Genomic DNA, 19,137 nt, shown 5'->3' with positions numbered 1-19,137 from the left:
GCATCCAGTAAGCATCAAGCATTGAACATAAGCCAAAAGAAGCATAGAAATAGTATGCATAACCATCGCTAGAGGTCCCATCCCATAAATTTCTGACTATTACGTTTTCATTTCTTCGACAGAATTTACGTTTTAAAAAAACTTTTGAAAACGTAATTTTTGTTTAATAAAATCAATTACATCAACAAACGTTATTTTTCCTCCATAAAATACAAATTATTGGCGAACAAACATTTAATGCGATAAAAATTGTGTGGAAACGCTAAATTAACGAAATTTTGTGATAAATAGTGAAATTCGTCACAGTATTATGGCTGCTCTTATTCAATTTTAGTGTTATTTAAAAGTTAGTTATTTTCCTTTATAATAAACAATATACATTGTTGCGTTTCTATAAAATATGTAACGAAATATTTAAACAATTGCAATTTTTACAGATGTCTATTATTTCCCAAATAATTGGTCAAAAAATAAATACGCACTTCTACACAAATTCTGCATTTATTTTTCTCAAAGGCCGATTCACAATACAATACCCTAGGATTACATGAAAATTTACCAAAGGCACGAACGAAATTTTAGGGGAGTTTTCCGCGTGTCCTGCTGATAGTCCGTAAGTGTACCATCATCGCATTAGTTGTTTGTGCAGGGCTCCTGCATTGGGGTCAACTCTTTTCGGATTCGAATGATTTGTTCCTCCGCTCTACATATGAAAACGTCCGAAATATTCGCGGTCGAAGCGTCGATAACGATCGAAACTGAAACGATCGCCTCTGTACAATCACGTAAGAGTCGGGGATACTCGTATGATCGATAATAATGTTTGTTAGTACTAACGGTACACGAGCCAAAACGTTGATCGTGTTCAAAACGAAGATTTAATACGATCTCATCAGTGGTAAGCATCCGATGTGAGCAAGAAAAAAGTCTGATCACGATGTAAATAAAATACAAACGACGGACGAAAGTCGAGAATTATTTGTGGCAGGAAATAAAATCGTTTTGAGGAACGAGGAAAAAAAGAGAAACGAAATATCGGTTGTGACGAAGTGTTGGAAATTCGAACGGTGCATGGAGAAGATCTATCGTTCGTCCTTGCTATTAACGTGTACTAATTTAATTTCTCTATTTCACTGACACTATCGAAATATTTGTATCTATTCTTTTGTCGCGTGTAAACGAGAAAATTTTCTGATTCGGAAGTCGTCCGTGGCAGTGTTTTGTTTTCGCAATCACGATCGTTGCTACGATGTCTTGGCCCTCGTATTTCGTGTCCTGAGAACAATTCCTTCTTTTCTTTCATTTTTGTTTTTCCGTTTTATAGGTAATCGCCGTCCCGTGCTGTTAAAGAGCGGAACGTTAAACGACGAAGTTGGGTCGCCCGATTTCTTTACACGTTTATTCAGTAAGTGTAATTCTTAACGGGAAGAGGATCATCGACACGCGAACAGAAGAGAAATCAAAGAATGGCTTCGTCCATGGTGGCTGTTCCATCTGGAACAGCTTCATCTGTCCCAGCTGGAACTGACATTGCTCAAAGCGAAGAAGTCGAAAACGGAGAGGTTTTCAGTGAACGAAACATAAACTCGGTTAACAGTGGCTGCAACGAAGCTTCTAATCCCGGAGATGCTCTGGAGGAAATGAATTGTGGTACTGGTAAAAGCGGTGACCAAGAATGCGCTATTTGCATGAGCAAATTGTGCTCCCCACGAGTACTCTCGTGTCTTCATGTGTTTTGCGAAGCTTGCTTGGACAAGCTTCTGATGGATGAGGCAGGTGACCTTAAAGTCAGTTCTGTCCTGATCTGTCCAATTTGTGAACAAGAAACTTCCATTAGCTCTAAGGGTGCCGCATCGCTCACTTGCGACTATGTTCTGACTAATATACTTGATATGTCCGCAATTGAGAACATGGCTGTACTTTGTACCTCTTGTAAAGCCAAAGAGAGCGCGGTGGCACGTTGTTCAGACTGTGCCAACTTCTTGTGTCCGAATTGTAACACTGCACATCAGTTCATGCGCTGCTTTGAAAGTCACAAGGTGGTAGCGTTTGAAGATTTGAAACAATCCAACGAAGCCATACCGATACATAAACCTATTTTTTGTGAATGTCATCCTGCTGAGAATATGAAATTTTACTGTTACACTTGCCAGGTAACTAGATACTTTTTAGCTATCAGTACTATAATTTAAAGATCCAGTCTTTAGTTAATTGTACATGGTAAAAGTGCATATCTGAGCCCATACTAAGTATGGATGATAAAGTTTAAACGAATTTATGTAGATTTTATCATGTAAGAATTATGTAGTAGAAGTATTGAACATTGTGTTATTTTTTAAATTAGGAACCAATATGCAACGAGTGTTTGCTTGTCGAACACAAAGCTCCAGAGCATCAGTATGAACGATTAGTAGATGCAGAACCACGCCAAAAAGAAGAATTAGTAAAATTAATGAATGAGAGTAAAGCAAAAATCGTTGATTGTGATCAAGTGTCTGTTCAGTTGGAAAATGCGCTTAGTGAACTTCAAGCACAACACGATCAAGCTAAAGATCTGATTATAGAGACATTTCAAAGCTACAAGGCAGTTTTAGAAAAGTGTCGAGATAACGCTTTAGACGAACTCGAGAAATTGCATTCTGACAGGGAACTAGAAATAATGGACACATTTCACAGGTCAGTAAATCTTTCATTTAAATTGAATATTTCAATATCTTTCTAACGATTGAAATCGAAGTAATATTTTTTTGTGCAGTGTTGAAAAAACAGTGGAAAAAATAGAGGATGCATGCCGTTTCACCTCTAGACTCTTGGAGCATGGCGATGCCGTTGAGATTCTTGCACTCCGTCGTATTGTAGGGATGCAACTTATGAATTTAATAAAAAATACACCAAAGCCAAATGTTTCTTTTTCCATCGAATTTCAAACTGACTATGATCAATTTGAGAAAGCATTAAAGGTAAATATATACACTACTTTAAATAGTTCAAATATAAAAACAGACGAATCTGGAATAAATGTAAACAAAATATGTAATTGTAGGAAGTATTTGGTAAATTTCATACCGAGAGTACACCAGTAACAAAAGCTTCTCCTGAACCAATCTCAACTGTAACAGGAGTATCTACAAGTCAACAAATTGTTCATACCTCAATGGGTTGTACACGTTCCATTAGCACAAGATCTCCGATATCTCTTCCTGCATCGATGCAATCATCATTCGAAGGTGAACCTTCATTCGTTATACCTCCAACGTCCAGTCCCCAAAATATTCCACCTCCACCACCTCCTGTATCCCTTCCTCCAGGTCCTATCCATGGCCTCACCAGTATTCAAGAGTACAATCTGCAGCAATTGGCTAGTTTAGCAGAAAAAGTTGAAATGGTTGGGGACACAAATGTGGTTGGACCAAGCTCAAATCCTAGTCCAACTCCGCCTTTTACACTAGCTGATTTGTTTACTGGTGATTTGAGTTCTACGAGTCATGCAATCAACAATTTGCAAGCCCTTGCAAAATTAGGAAATTCGCTTGGTAATCAAGGTTAGCAAAAAATAATACGATATTATTCGTTACTGTCTGCTACAAACAGCATAGAAGAATCTTTTTTTATTTGAATTCATAGATCTTGGAAACGCAACGATCAATGGTGGTAGCGGTCTAGTATTGGGTAGAGGTCCATCACCAGCGATTGTCGACACACCAAACTTAGGTTTAACTGCTAACACTCTTTTAAATGGAGGATTTCAATCGCTATCCTCTTCTACTTCGCCAATACTCTCACAGGGTAATGGTGAGATACTTTCTAAAATTATAAAATACACTTCAATAAGTACACAAATTAATTTTACATCTGACTTTTTCGTAGATGATTTAATAGGAGATTCTATGCATAATATGCCACCTGTAGTTGTGGGTAATACTGTTGGTAATGTGACTGGTTCCGGTTCTGGAAACTATACACATTCTCGTTCAAATAACGCAAAGTTAACGCCCATGCATATTCGATACAAGTTTGGGCAATTAGGTCCTAGCAAAGGTCAATTCAGCTCGCCCCATGGATTTTGTTTGAGTGCTGATGAAGATATTATCGTTGCAGACACGAACAACCATAGAATCCAGGTCTGTATCGATCAAAATTAAATACTAATAGAATATTTGAACTCCTTTTTTTCAACGACATATTCTGTTACTTCAGATATTCGAAAAGACTGGTATTTTCAAATTCCAATTCGGAGTTCCTGGTAAGGAGGAGGGACAACTGTGGTACCCCAGGAAGGTTGCTGTTATGAAAAACAGTGGCAAATTCGTTGTTTGTGACCGTGGAAACGAACGTTCTAGAATGCAGATATTCACTAAGAATGGTCACTTCATCAAAAAGATAGCAATTCGTTACATCGATATTGTAGCTGGCCTAGCTGTTACTAGCGAAGGTCATATATTGGCTGTTGACAGTGTATCACCAACTGTGTTTGTGATCAGTGATACGGGAAACCTGTTAAGATGGTTCGATTGTAGCGAGTATATGAGAGAACCAAGTGATATTGCAATTAGCGGTGAGTAAAGATACATGCTTTAAAAATTTTTAATGGAAAATTATTTACAAAGTGAAATGGTTACATCACATGATTTCTTTGAATTACAGGTAAAGAATATTTTGTTTGCGATTTCAAAGGACACTGCGTTGTAGTGTTCAGCGAAGAAGGCAAGTTTTTGCGACGCATTGGCTGTGAAAACGTAACGAACTTTCCGAACGGGATCGATATCAGCGATGCAGGGGATATATTGATAGGAGATTCACATGGCAATCGTTTTCACGTGGCTGTTTTTTCAAGAGATGGTTCCTTGATCTCTGAGTTCGAGTGTCCATATGTCAAGGTACAATTTTTAAAAATACTTAGAGATACAGATTTTATATCCAGAAGTTACTAGTACTATACTGTTAAAATATGTAGAAATATTTAAATGAAAGAAATATATCGGTAATTATGAAAGTAGTCTAAATCAAAACACTCAAAAAATTAAATACATTCCTTATTTGGTATTGCCTCAATTTACGTTCGATTTTTCACTTGAACCACTTTCATAATTACTAGCACAAATGATACAAACAATTGTTTAAATTGTAATTAGAAATGTACCCAAAGGGGATATAATATGTGAAGTCTGTAAGTTATTTTGTTTTTTAATGTAAAAGATGGTATGAAGACCTTTGACATCGAATTAAATTTTTACTTATCGTTGTAATCCGATATAACTCCTCTTGCTATGTTTGTATTTAGACTTCCGTTTACACAATCATATTTTTTCGTAATCTTACAATCATACAAAATGGTATATTACAGGTTTCTCGATGTTGCGGTTTGAAAATAACCTCAGAGGGATATATCGTGACTTTGGCTAAAAATAATCATCATGTCCTCGTATTGAACACTCTTTACATATCATGAAGCGAGGAAGGAGACCAAATAATCATGTCACAATTATCTCCTGTGAGTGGACTTTCCTTGTGAATCGTTCTGTTCTCAACAAAGGACGAATGTCGGCATAAGAAAGAAAACTGCCTGTGGCATCGAGCTCTTTGAGATTTGGGCCTATCGGAAACAATAGAGAAACAAGTGCAGCATGCAGCTTTCAAATAGTCTGTAAAAAACAAAACAAAACAAAAAAAAACAGAATATAATGCGTCCCTGTTTTATGAAAGTAAACGACGTCGAAAGAGGTGGAAAAAAAAGGTAAACGTATGTCTCCGACCAAAAACACTATAAATAGTAATTTAGCAAGTTGCATTTGGTGAACTGCCAAAATAAATTTAAAAACAAAAAGAGGAAGAAGAAAGGGAAGAGGAAAAACGTATTAACAAAAAAAAGGCAGCACAACAAACGGCTGTGTCAACCAATCGGATCAGTTTGAAGAAGAAAAGGAAATAGAAGAGGAAGAAAGAAGGGGAAGAAACTTGTAAAACAATAGCTTTCCGTCAGAGAATCAGTCACATCTCATCTTCGACTCGTCAGTATTTTAGGTATGTTTACAAATCAAATTATTCTAGTCTTCAACGAGCACTGTTTACACGCTGATTTTAATCCGTGCTCTCGAAGCAACAATTGTGTATTTTTAATTCTGGTTCCTCTCGTGGAACCAATAACCATATACGTACACACACACGAAGAAAGAAGAAGTACAACATGAGAGAGGTTCTTTCTTCCAAACTGTTACTTCGAGATCTATTCGTAGACATGCTAAGTTTAAAAGGTTTCGTTAAGGGATCTGTTAGGTAATATCTGATAAGAAACGAGAGATTATAATTAAAAACAAAAAAAAAAAAGCAAATTCTTGTGCTTAAAGCAAGAAAAGACGTTGCATGCTGCGACACAATGGTAGTACTTCCTGCTCTTACATCATATCATATCTCTAAAATTACAAACCTAAAAGGAAAGAAAAAACAAAGTACTCCTCGTTACGGCAGGCACGAAGCTTAGTGAACTATAAAAAAAAAGAAAATGAACAAAAAAAAATGGAAATGAAAATATACAAGCTATGTTCCTGGTGACTTTTCTCCATGCATTTGAAAATTAGTGGTTTGAGAGAAGGAAAAAGAAACAGAAGAATTATATGTGGCAACGTTAATGCTAAAAAGTAATAGATTATGATACGTTGAAAATCAAACATTTAATGTCTTACGAGACGTGAAATTATATACAACATATATTTCGAGGATAAATCTATTATCTAGACTTGCCACTGAGGATAGATCCCGTTTGTGCGTTGTTAAAAGAAAACAAATAGGCAAGACACATAATGGTTACAATATTTACTCAGGATGCTTTATTATGGTCCACCATATAAATAAAAAAATATATATACATATATGTACACATATGTATATATATGCGTGTGTGAGTTATTGGTTCGTGGTGCTAGCGAATAATAATATATATCCATACCGTATAAACGTATTTGTTATAAAAATTACAAAATCGTTCCGACATTTTACAATGCTATGGAACGATCATGTAATATACTATACAAGATTCGTAAGCAAATTATACCACAGGTATCATAGGAACAATACTTTATCTACGTAAAAAAAAAGGGGAGGAAAACAACGTACAGTTTGCTAAGCAACTTCTATTTATGTATATATTAACATGATCTGTAAGGGAAGAAATCCACGCAAAAAAACACATACAGAAATACACATATTTTTTAGGGTTGTTTACACGATCAGCCTTAAGATTCGATTGAAACTAAAATGCAATGTGTATACAACATATACGGATATATATTGGGCAGATCGCTATATACTGTGTTACATTATCTACAATAACGATTGAATGTGAATAACTATCTTGCCATACCAAATGTTAGAGAGCACATCCATATGTATGTATGTATATATGTATATAGATATGTATACATACATATATATATTTCTACTCAAATAGCTTCAACAAATTTGTTTTGCATAAGTCAAATTGGCTATACAGAGTGGAATCGGCTAGCGGAAGGACAAATGTTTAAAAAGAAAGATGAAAAGTGAAAGTAGAGGAAAGATGAAATACAGGAACGATAAATTAGGAGACTACTCAGAAGTTCGCGCATAACATTTGTAGTAAATTGCACGAAGCCTACGTACGTACACCTAAGCTAATCAGTCGTAATCATCTTTTATTATTAGAAGTTTTAATTTTATATATATTACAAGGAAAAAGAAGTAATTCTGAAGTATTTAATAGTCATGGTTAGCAGAGTTATATAAATAATGCCTGTGATAATAGTATCGTCAGGATAAGTTGTGTCCTTACAGAGTCTCTGATGTTGTTGCTAGGTAAATATAACTAGAAAGATGTACCAATGAGATGCTGTTAGCGACGCCTTGTGGAAGGTGTAGTTATGTTCAATGCACAATAACACCCGACACAACGCCATCGATGGTCTCTAATGGTACGTTGAATATAAGGAAAAAAAAAATATTGAGAAAGAAGAATAAGGAGAATATGTTGCAAAATTTTTGCCAGTCGTATTTAAAGAAAGGAAAAAAAGCGAAAAAATAACTAAACTCATAGTGTAACGAATGGATGACCATTAACGAGAGGGTCTTTTACCTCACAAAATTATTATATTACGCTCACCTTATATATACTTGAATATTTTAGTATAGATTTACTCTATTTACATATTTTTATCTGTGGAAGACTACTTGGCTAATTTAGGCCACTGTTGAAATTCACCCCTTATTTGCCTTGATGTTTAAATTACAATAATAATATTAAAGAAAAAAGAATGAAAGAAACGAGGATTACTTGTTACGTAAATGGTAATTGTGATAGATTTTTTGATGATTTTTACAATCTCAAAAGTCTTATTATCCTAATATGTATAGAATTATAATAGTCAACTCTCTACGTAACTACATATTAAAAAAAAACTCTGCTTACATTGTTGAAACTAATTATTCAAACAAGAATAAGAAGGATATATCATCGTATCGTAAGCAGTTTACAAGACAAGAAATATATATACTGTCAGTCTATTGAATAACGTATCTTACAGATATGTTTTACTGCTCTATTACTTTTAAACTGATATAATATTTTTATTGCTGAAACACAGTTTCCAAGGCCTTTTTTAGGTGCCACCTCCAAAGAAATTTTTCAGGCATAATTTCAGTTTTTCTGATCATTATTTGTGTTCATTTACAATAACGTGCTATATGTGTGCAGCTTTAAAAAAAATTAAAAAAGACAAAAAAGAATAAGATTCATAAGCAAAATATCCAATGTTTTCGCAACTAGGATCTTAGATATCTCTATAATAGTGATCAGCAATTCATTTGATCTGTCAAATGTTTTTCTGATTTGCTATGGAGAATCTTCTGGATTCAATTGAACTCATGCAATTAGATAATGTTACTTGTCAACTTGAGCTGAATGTCTTAAGACAGGAATGTATGGCGTTTATGTTACTGATTTGATTGAAATTTCATATAGAATGAATAATATATTAAACATATGAAACATATTTATACATAAAACATATAAAACTAGAAATGAAAATCGATATTAATGAAAACGCATTTGATTGCTATTTTAAAAGTCTCAAGTTCAAATTCAAAATATTCATACTCTATTTTGTCTATACATATACATATATATTTTTTTATTTTCTAATCATTGTGTTGATAATTTATTTAAGCTAGTATTATTATATAAAAACAAGAATGAAATCAATACAACAGTAAATGCAGAGCAAAACAAGAAAAAGGTGTAATAGTGAATTTGAACCTGGACATATTTTCAACAACAATCATAGACGCTATCATTGCACAATTCTTAACATTTTCGTATTATATAGAATGTTACAAAATATATAGAACATTTTTATACAATCAATAGTATTAAAAGGAATGAGAAAACTTTATGTACACGTATGCCAGGAAATGTTTATTTTTTAGTTATAATCTTTTTAATGTTTTCCAAAATACTGACATAAGACACTAATTAATAATTACCCATTAGTTATTTCCTGCTATTAACTAGTCAACGAAGAATTATTTCCCGCTGGGTCAATGACCAGAGATTTAAATTTTTATATGTTTCAATATGCATGTGTAACATGTGCTATAAAAATTTTAAATCTCTGACCCTTGAATTTAAAAACAATTAAAGATTGGTTAGCTGATGTGAAATGACCGATCAATAGTTTTCAATTGATATCTTTGATCAGTATTTTAGAGAACATAAAATAATTAAAAAAGTAAATATTATTCAACTTTACGCGTACACGAACATTTTTGCATTGCTTTCACTACTATGTGAAAATGTCCCATATTTTTCGTAATTTTAAACATATTTTAAATTCTCTAAATCTTTCCACTTTGAGCTTTATACTGCACTCTCTATACTTAGTGTTACATATAAAATTTGAATTAAATCAATAATTTGAAGCGCTATACATTCCTTTCGTTGATCTTCGAATCGTAACCGACCATATTTGTCAACATCATTGACGCGTAATGCGATTTGATGTGAAACGAACAAAAAAAAAAGGGTAGGTTGCTCAAGTTTCGGGGACTGAAGGGACCGCAAGAGTAACAGAACAAAAAAAAATAGAAGAAGAAATGCATATGAACGTTGCACGAAAAGGAACCATATTAATGGACAACGAAAATCGTTGTCAGATAGCTACAAATGATCTTGGAAAAATAGAAAAATTGTGTCGCGTGGTCAAGAAATAAAAAACAACCGACGTGAATTGTAAAATTAATAAAAAAAAGAATATATATGTTCCTGATTTCGAAAAGTCGCATCACATTAAACAAGATACAATAAATAAAATATAACTTCGCGTGTTTTTTTTTGTGGATATCAACGGGGGCATCTACGCATAAAATTATATATATATATATATTATTATATATATACACATAATATATGATATACACACATATATATATACATTAACGATAGGGTGTAAAATGAAAACAAAAAAAAACACGTACACAGAGACACGACGCAACATTAACTGAATTCTAGCCTACGGTTAATCATAGTCTTCCTAGAGTCCTGGATATAAAAAGAAAGAAACCGAAAAGAAACGTAACGTCTTTTTGCGATTATCGATTTTTTTTAGGGTCACAGTCATCCGTCAGAAGCCGTGTCGCGGCCGATTACTATACGTATATACTAGAAAAGGAGCGTAATAATGAAATATGAAAGTTTATCCTTGATAGTGTCGTTATACTAACAAGAATTGACAGTCTAATCGATCTGCTCAGATCTTTTATCGAACATGACTTTTTGCGCATTGCAAAACAAGAAAAATCAACTGAAAACGCAAAACTGAGAGGGAGAAACAAAGATAGAGGAGAACCGTATATATATTATATATATTTTCCTTAGAGCGTTATTTGGCGAGTATTTGTACAAAGATTTAAACAGAAGTAACGAAGGTGAGAAAGAGAGTGGGAGAGGAAATAGAGCAGTTTCAAGGAGGAACTATATTTTATAAGTTCGCTATAAACAAACGAAAGCGTGTTTCTTCGTTGCTTATTTTTTTTTGTCTTTTTACTGCGGCATTTTTTCTCATTCCCGTTTATTATATTCGTTTCTCGTAGATTGCGACTTTATCTTCTTCGGAATTTATTTATTTATTCTTCGTAGTGGCATTATTATGGTGTAACACGTATGTTCCGTGTCGGTTGTCAGGTGACGCAGCCCAAATGCGCGTGACATTGTTGATTCTTGTTTCCTTCCCGCGTTTTTTACCAATCGCGACGATCGTCGAACGGAGACATTTGTTCAGTTCATTTTGTATTCTTTACGTATAGTATAGCGTTTTTTTTCCCCTCTTTTTCTTACATGACTCGGACGTTTTTTATTTTATTTTTGACTCCCTAGCTGCAGCCTTATCTATATTTCGCGAATAATTCGTTAATTGCGATCATTGTTCCCCATCGTTCTATTTTTTTTTTTTTGTCGTTCAACTCTTCTTTTTCCGTTCTTATTTTCGAATACTCAGATTACGACAAACGAAAGGCACAGAACTTTTCTTGTCTCGTTGCCTCTCGACCCCACTTCCCCTTCCCATTCTTCGATCCAACTCCCGAGTTGTATTTTTACTATAAACGACTTGTGCTACGTTTTTATTATTATTATTCCTATTTTTTTTAAATGATAGATTACGTGGACAGAAGTAGACTTATTTAGTTGTAGTTAAGTGCTAAGACTTCGCCTTTTCTTTTCCCTTTCTTCTTTTCGTTCTTTTGGTACGGAGAAAAACGGTGACAGATCTCAAAATGACACGTACGTATCCATTTAGAGGCCTGCTTGTAAATAAATTTCTTTCGACGATTGTGGTTGTTCGACTGCTGCTCACGATCTTCTTCCCCTTTGTTTTTTTTTTTTTTTTTCTCGAGCATTGCTCGGGCAAGCACAGGGGATAAGTTCCGCGACAGTCTTCTTTTCTTTATCGAGAGGAAACGAGCAGTTTAATTGATAAGTTGAGTGCGAAGAAAGGAGAGTGAACCCAGACCTATTTTTTGTTTCATATCTTCGCAAGCTTCGTTTTAGTTTAGCACGATCGCATTCCACCGTCGACCTCCACTTTAGATGATTAGGTTTTCTTTTCTCGATCCACTGTATTGTAGTTAAATTCTTTAGTGCCAAAAAACAAGGATAAGAAAGAAGGGTAGAAAGAGTGTAATCAAATAAGACGAACTCTTCTTGCAAACGTGTGCGTTATTTATAGCGGAACGAAGAGAAAGATAGCGATTCACTCGCTGACGAGCGATTTTTTTTCTTTTTGTAAATGTTTTTTTTTTTTATTTCCTCGTTGATATTTATTTACGGTAATTTGTTCGTTGAGCTCCGTTCATGCGTGACGGGATATATCAGTGGTTCTAGAAACGTAAGGCACGATGGAAGAGCCGAAAAGAAATTGAGAAAAAGTATATCTTATATCTATACACTCACATACACACATATACACACACGTACATTATAAATATATTTAAAAAAAAAAGAAAGAATATTGAACGATTATAAAATCCTTGCTTAGTCAGTTAAAGTACAAATGTTTAAATGTATTCTATGATTACTAGGTGATAAGTGAAACGGTAAAGAGAGGGAGAGGAAGAGAGGGAGAGTTAGAAAGAGTGAATGAGTGAATGAAAGACAGGAAGGGAAGGAGAGCGAGAAAACGCGTAGCCGCGTATAAACTTGGTTTCATTCCTTAATAAGCCTCTGATATAGCTTTATCTATCTATATAAATATATATATATATATACATATATATATATATTTCGCATTAGTTACTTGACGTTTAATAATACTTAAACGGGCCGAGAGAGGGCGTTAGAAAAGGAAGGAAGAACGGTTTTTGTTTTTTCTCTGTCATGATATACGATATATAATATATATATATACACATATATATATTCATATTATATATATACACACATATATGTATACAAAGAAACCGCGTTTGCTTTGATATTATAACACTAAACACGTTCCTTTGTTTTGTTTTTTTTTTCTGAAATGTTTTCTTTGACATATCAAATTGACCACAAAATGAACACACTCATACTATGAAATCATTGCATTCCATCGGCGTGGTTCATGCACGCCCTTCAATGTTTCCCATGATCTCTTTATGGTTTCTCGCTTTTCCAATGACTAATTTGTTGAATCCTATTCTAATAAGAAGCCTGCTTAGTCCAAGGCGTCACATGATTGGGATTGAGGATACTCTGAGCGCTGCTTGAAAAAATTGGTAATAATGTTTCTGAGAAATTCTGTGTAGCTGCTGAGAACAAAAATTTGAAATGTGTGGCTCTGTGTTCTACTTGGGGAAGAAGTTTCCTTGTTTAGTATTCTAAATGTATTTTTAAGATTCAAATGGCAAAAAACTCGAAAATAAGCTACATAATGTACAAAACAGGGTAAAGAATTTAAAACTATGATATCAAATAATAATCATAGTTTATTGCCTCCATGCTACTTTGTTCCAGTGATATGCATAAAACAAGTCTGAATGGAAAAATTTTGTGTTCATCATTTTTATTATGTTCTTGTATGGTTTACTCGATTCTATAGTTTGTGTTTCTTCAGAATTCCATTGTTAATTCTTGCGTCTGGAAATAAAAGCTCTTGAAGCAATCTAGTCAGGAAGAGTTTAAAAGTGTTCAGGTTGGAGCTTTGTATTTTAATTGTACATGGGTTGTTAGAATTATTTAAAAGTATTCCCTTGTTCAAAGAACAATTATCTGTCATTGAGATCTGATACAGATCTGAAATGTTTGCGAGCTTGTCTAGACAATGTTACAGAATATCTTCACTCACAGAGAAAAAAGAATCAAAACTTATTCTTAATAAGAAAAGCTAGCATGTCGTTTATGGAGTGTTCTTAAAAACATTACCTACTAAATTTATTATGGAAGCAAAAAAGGAAATATAAAAGTTAAAAGAACACAGAGCCATACATTAAAGAAAACTCTGCATAAACCAAATTTAGATAAGGAAACAATTTCTTAACAATAGAGTTTAAAAGAACAGAATATCTGTTAAGTATTATTCATGTATTTTAAATAAAACTAGAAGCAAAAGGAAAGAAAAAAGGGTCAACAGTAAATGGAATAGAATGATGTGTACAGTGTGGTATGTTCATAAACCATGAGTCTTTAAAAAATCTCCATCTGTATTTTTTATTAAGCAGGACTCTCCGTAAAATGGGATATGGATTTTAAATGTTCCGACAAGTTGCTTATATACTTCAGAACATGTTAAGCTGTATGAAAGGATAGTACAAGACGAAGAGAAATGGTAAATCGTAATGCAATATGGAGAAAGCGTGTATTCCAAATATATTTTTTATAATATGCTAATGGGATGCCAAGGAGCATGGTCGCGTTGTAAACGTAAAAATATTGTATTATTTAGCATTACACGTACGGTTATATGTAATGCACACGCATATATCGACCGTGTATAATCAGTTCTCCCTAAGACTACTCAGCCTTTAGATTAAATATATATATATTTATAGTTGCGAACTTCGTTTTCAAAGTATTTGGATATTTATATATGTATATATATATACATATATACATACACACATGCATATATGTATATCCATTTCTCAATTAAGTCTTTAAACAAGCGATATCTCTTTGGCGATTCTAATTTTAATTCCTCTTGTGCCCATCCGAATTTCCCCAAAGTTTGTTAAACCTAGTCTTACATAATATATACATATATATATGTGTACACGGGTGTATGTATGTAAAATTGTAAGTATATATGCATACATGCCTGTATTTACATGTATATATATTTATACATATATGTGTATTTAACCTGAGGTCTCTCCTTTCGTTTAATGCAGGTTTTCGCTTATTATTATTATTACTATTAATATTATTATTATTATATTATTATTATATTATTATTACTATTGTATTTTTCTTTTGTCTTTTTCTTCTACATCGTACCTACTAAATTTTAGTTTCATTTTTATATGAAATATTCAAATTTATGGTATTATACGTATACACGTCTATATACACTTTTACAACAACACTAATAAAAAGGAAAAAAAAACAAATGAATAAAATATTTTAATCTACATAATATATATTACTACATAATTAAAGATATATATATATGAAAGACATTTGCTACTTATATATATATAAATAAATACGTTCATATATATATATATTTGTCAAATGTGTGTAGCGCGCGTATGTACGTGCGTTTGGAAAGGTTTTCTCGCGGGGCGGGCAAGAAGGCTTGCCGGAACACAAGATTGTGTCTGGTTGTTGTTGATGGTGTCCTTCCATCTCAATGAAAGGAGGTGTGTATAATAATAGCTGTACGCGAAGACGTTCTTCGTTTTTTCGCTTGCATGCATGACGATTGTTTCGAAACTTTAAAACGATATTTCCCGCCATTTTACCAATTGTCAATTTCGCCCGCGCCACGGCCCGCGGTAAATACCTATTCCAATGCCCTGGGGGTTTACTCAACAGCTCTGTCGCAGTTCTTCAAAACGATTGTAGAAACATACGTTCTTGTCTCTGCGCGTAGGCTGCAAAATGCAATAATTAATAATATATTGTGATGCTCACGAAAGCACATAACATAATTTACCAAAATTGTAAACGTTTAAAGATATTTCATGTGATTTTGGAAACTGTTATATTTTTTATTTCCTGCCAATTGTTTAATTTGTAATGTTGTTCTTTGTTCTTTTTTCAATAAAGTAAGCAAATCGACTCGGTGTTCTTTTTCTCCACTAATTATTCTTCCGCTATAATGACAGGGCCAGATTAAGATTTTCTGTGGCCTGATTAAGGTTTAAGATTCTATAGGATATTCCTCCTCTTCCTATTTTTGAGAAGATTTTATAAAGAATGTTTTCAATCCATGGTCCAAAGCAAACTGCATTTTGGAAAGAATTTTTTTAGTTAAATGTGACTCTTGAAGAAAAATATTAATAAATAGAAAATAATTTTTTTTTTTTTAACTATTTGCAGAAACTTTTTCTAGTATATGAAAAAATGAGGCTTCCTAAAAGATGAGGTTCGAGACCATAGCCCGCTTTAGACCCTTCTCCCCTTAACTCCGCCCTGAGTAATGATTCAAATTAGGGATGCGCAGGTATCCGAGTTCAGAATCTCGAAAGTCTGTAACCATATAAATATGATCCTCTTGATTTTTCTGTCAGAACTTGTACGTAAACTTTCAAGTTCAGAAGTGTATTCATATTCTGTAATATAACTAAATGTAAATATTCACAACTGGGGACATTATACTTGTAATTCCAAACTTTCGGGATTCCGACCCGATTCGAACTCAATTTTGGCTACTCGCACATCCCTAATTGAAGTTAGTATTTTGACTTGATCACATACATACTCTCCATGGATTATTTAGAATAAGGGCAGCGTAACCATAGGTATGTATTTTCCACAGTATAACAAAGTATTTCATCATATTCTTATATTCGACTTAAATATTTTTACATATTTCAATTATATATATATTTTTATTTTATAAATAGTTTTTGCATAATATTTTATATATAACATATAGTTTTATCTGTTTAACATTCAATCAGAATCAGAATCATGACGATACTGTTGTTTTGGTAATTCTTCTTGTAATTCAAGAACATGTTCAATAGGCTTTGGTTTTCCGTCTTCTCCAATTCGACAAGGCTGTACTATTCCTGCCCTGCAAAGTAATGAAATGTACATTAGAAATTATAGCAATGCAAGTAGTTAATACTACTAACCTTGTTAATTTATCTACAAGGCCTACGAGTTGTAAGGCTTCGTACTCTTTCTGCTCTTCCGACATTCCTTCCAGAGGATTCGGTTTCGGATGCTCAAAGCAACCAGTAACTGGATTGATTCTTTAATATAATAACATTTCAGTTTGATTAGCACTAATAACGAACAATCAAGTAAAAATATATTTTCTTGTACTTACTGCTCCTTATGTTGTAGATACTCTTCCGTTTCACTGTCTTCTGATTCTGAAGAGTAAGCTGATTTTCCTTTGTTTGGTCCTAACAATCCTTTATTTGCGAACATACCAGCAGCATTTCCGTATCCTGTATACTTCACCATACGGGCAACTAAAAATACCATCCATATTAAAACAAAAGGAGTTTTTACTAACTTTTTTCTAAAATATATAAATATACCATTCTCTTTGCAGAGTATGAATAAAAAGTCAGCAACAAGATCCCGTATCTCGGTTATTGGAGAAGTTAACAATTTACACAACTTTGCTCTTAATGTTGTCCCTTCTTCGGGACGCTGCATTACATCTTTCAAGGGAGGTAAAATCTAAAAAGGAAAAGAAATAAATTTTATAACATTCTCAAATATTCAAAACTTTTAAATAATTAGAATTCTTTTTACCTGCATCCTAGTATATTTACGTATTAATCTCTCTGTTTTAACAAGTCTAATAAAAGCAGAAACGATAGGACTGAGATTTCCTATTAAGTCATCTTTACAATTTAGCCTTCCATCAAGGAATTTTAATAGAGCTGATATAGCACTCATATCCACATCTTGAAATACATGTTTGTGTTTTTCTTCTGCTGGAGGTATAATTGTTGAATAATATTGATAAGGTATTACTGTTAGTAAATTCGCAATGTTGCTGGAATAAAAGTTAATATAGTATAAAGGGAAATGTAAATATCTAATGATAATGTTTTATTTACCTTTGTAGGTCATCTTCTTTTTCGCATTTGCACAATAGTAATTTGTATAAAATTAAAACTAGATTTTTATTCTTTTCTTCTTCTTCTGCTGTGTCATCTGATACCATGTATAAATTGAACAGTGCTTTGAGCACCTCGCACGTTAGCGTTGCATTGTCTATCTAAAAATTGAAACACAGATGTTTCATCTTATTTATAGTTTGTATTTCTTATAACATAAATATTTAAGTGTCTTTTAGAGTAATTAATATACCTGAATGGTTTTATCATTTTCACATTGAGTACATATACTCTCTAAAATTTTTATAAGACATTCATCGCCTTTTAATTCTGATTTAACAATTTGTCGCGTAGAACTGTTTAGAGCAGTGATCAGAAATATAATTCTTATACTGAATAATACTGCTTCATAAGGAAAATCACTGTTGTATGTTTTCAGGTGTTGTATCAAACATGTCAAGCAAGATGTTGTTGGCAGTATTTGTTGTGTTTTTGTACTATTAAATATTAAGTTACATAGTAGCTTAAGAGATTCAATGTTAACTGTAAAATAATTAATATCAGACAAACAATTTTATATTTATAATAGAGGTTTATACAAAAATGAGGTTTTTACCATCTGTATAGAGAATCTTGTGATCTATCTCCGTATCCTTTAGAGCTGCCTTATTTAATATGTTGTTTATTCTTTCATCTGTGACTAACTCATTTAAATTTGTTTTATCTCGGCTACGTGTAATGAAGAAAAATAATACAATTACTTAGTAATATTTGCAAAAGTAAGCGATACATTTAATCAAGTAATACTACAAGTGGCATCAGAAAAGCTTTAATGTTTTGCTAGAAATAAAAATGTGTTTATTAAATAAACAGTTCTTCCAGTGTGCACTTTCTACATTCACATAACAATATAAATCTAAATTGCATACATAATAAAAAAAAAGGATGCATAGTGCATTACTCTCTACTATTACCTAAGAATTCTCAAAGTGGATAAGCATTTATAATGAAGAGGTGATTGCGTACTATCTGACAAATATTGAAATAGTGTCTCCCATAGCTTCTCTTGTAACTCATTGTTATTTAACTCTTCGAAGGTAGTTCTACTTCCACACTGAAACACGAAATCATTAATGACTCGTAAACAACATAACAATATAATAACAAACAACTGTCAGTCAAAAATTGTATGATATTCAAACAAGTAATTGTGAAGTACATTTAAGAAATTGAAATCTCAAAAAATCTCTTACATTTTCTTGAAATGTGACAATGTCTTTTGAGAATTCGTCGGCAGTATCAGAAATTATTTTTTGTACTAGGACCTCCATGTTTATAATAATATGCTATGGAAAACTAAGTTCAAATTAATTGTAGGTAACTGACAGCTCG

The 19,137-nt window shown here is 33.0% G+C and overlaps 2 protein-coding genes across 4 annotated transcripts; one reads left to right on the top strand and one right to left on the bottom strand.

The window, feature by feature from the left end:
- Positions 1-695: 695 nt before the first annotated feature.
- On the top strand, positions 696-15,778 carry LOC143181038 (protein meiotic P26). Of its 2 annotated transcripts, none has more exons than XM_076381223.1 (10): positions 696-898; positions 1,325-2,153; positions 2,345-2,676; positions 2,756-2,960; positions 3,044-3,542; positions 3,625-3,786; positions 3,868-4,121; positions 4,198-4,555; positions 4,645-4,877; positions 5,345-15,778. In XM_076381223.1, exons 2-10 carry the CDS (start codon positions 1,467-1,469, stop codon positions 5,447-5,449), a joined length of 2,835 nt encoding a protein of 944 aa, XP_076237338.1. In that variant the 5' UTR covers positions 696-898; positions 1,325-1,466; the 3' UTR covers positions 5,450-15,778. The 2 variants fall into 2 exon arrangements, with proteins under 2 accessions (XP_076237338.1, XP_076237337.1); XM_076381222.1 differs by having other exon boundaries at positions 3,625-3,792.
- A 683-nt stretch (positions 15,779-16,461) lies between these two features.
- Positions 16,462-19,137, bottom strand: Ric8a (ric8 guanine nucleotide exchange factor A). 2 transcript variants are annotated; one of them, XM_076381227.1, is made up of 10 exons: positions 18,999-19,137; positions 18,720-18,859; positions 18,362-18,474; positions 17,999-18,288; positions 17,746-17,906; positions 17,435-17,681; positions 17,215-17,359; positions 16,998-17,145; positions 16,801-16,920; positions 16,462-16,739 (listed from the first exon to the last, which is right to left on the bottom strand). In XM_076381227.1, exons 1-10 carry the CDS (start codon positions 19,074-19,076, stop codon positions 16,616-16,618), a joined length of 1,566 nt encoding a protein of 521 aa, XP_076237342.1. In that variant the 5' UTR covers positions 19,077-19,137; the 3' UTR covers positions 16,462-16,615. The 2 variants fall into 2 exon arrangements, with proteins under 2 accessions (XP_076237342.1, XP_076237343.1); XM_076381228.1 differs by having other exon boundaries at positions 16,464-16,739; positions 18,772-18,859.

The sequence above is a fragment of the Calliopsis andreniformis genome, chromosome 6 (genome assembly GCF_051401765.1).
Source record: "Calliopsis andreniformis isolate RMS-2024a chromosome 6, iyCalAndr_principal, whole genome shotgun sequence".
Taxonomy (NCBI): domain Eukaryota; kingdom Metazoa; phylum Arthropoda; class Insecta; order Hymenoptera; family Andrenidae; genus Calliopsis; species Calliopsis andreniformis.
Note: the sequence above shows the minus strand (reverse complement) of the source record. Positions and strands in the feature narration are given on the sequence as shown.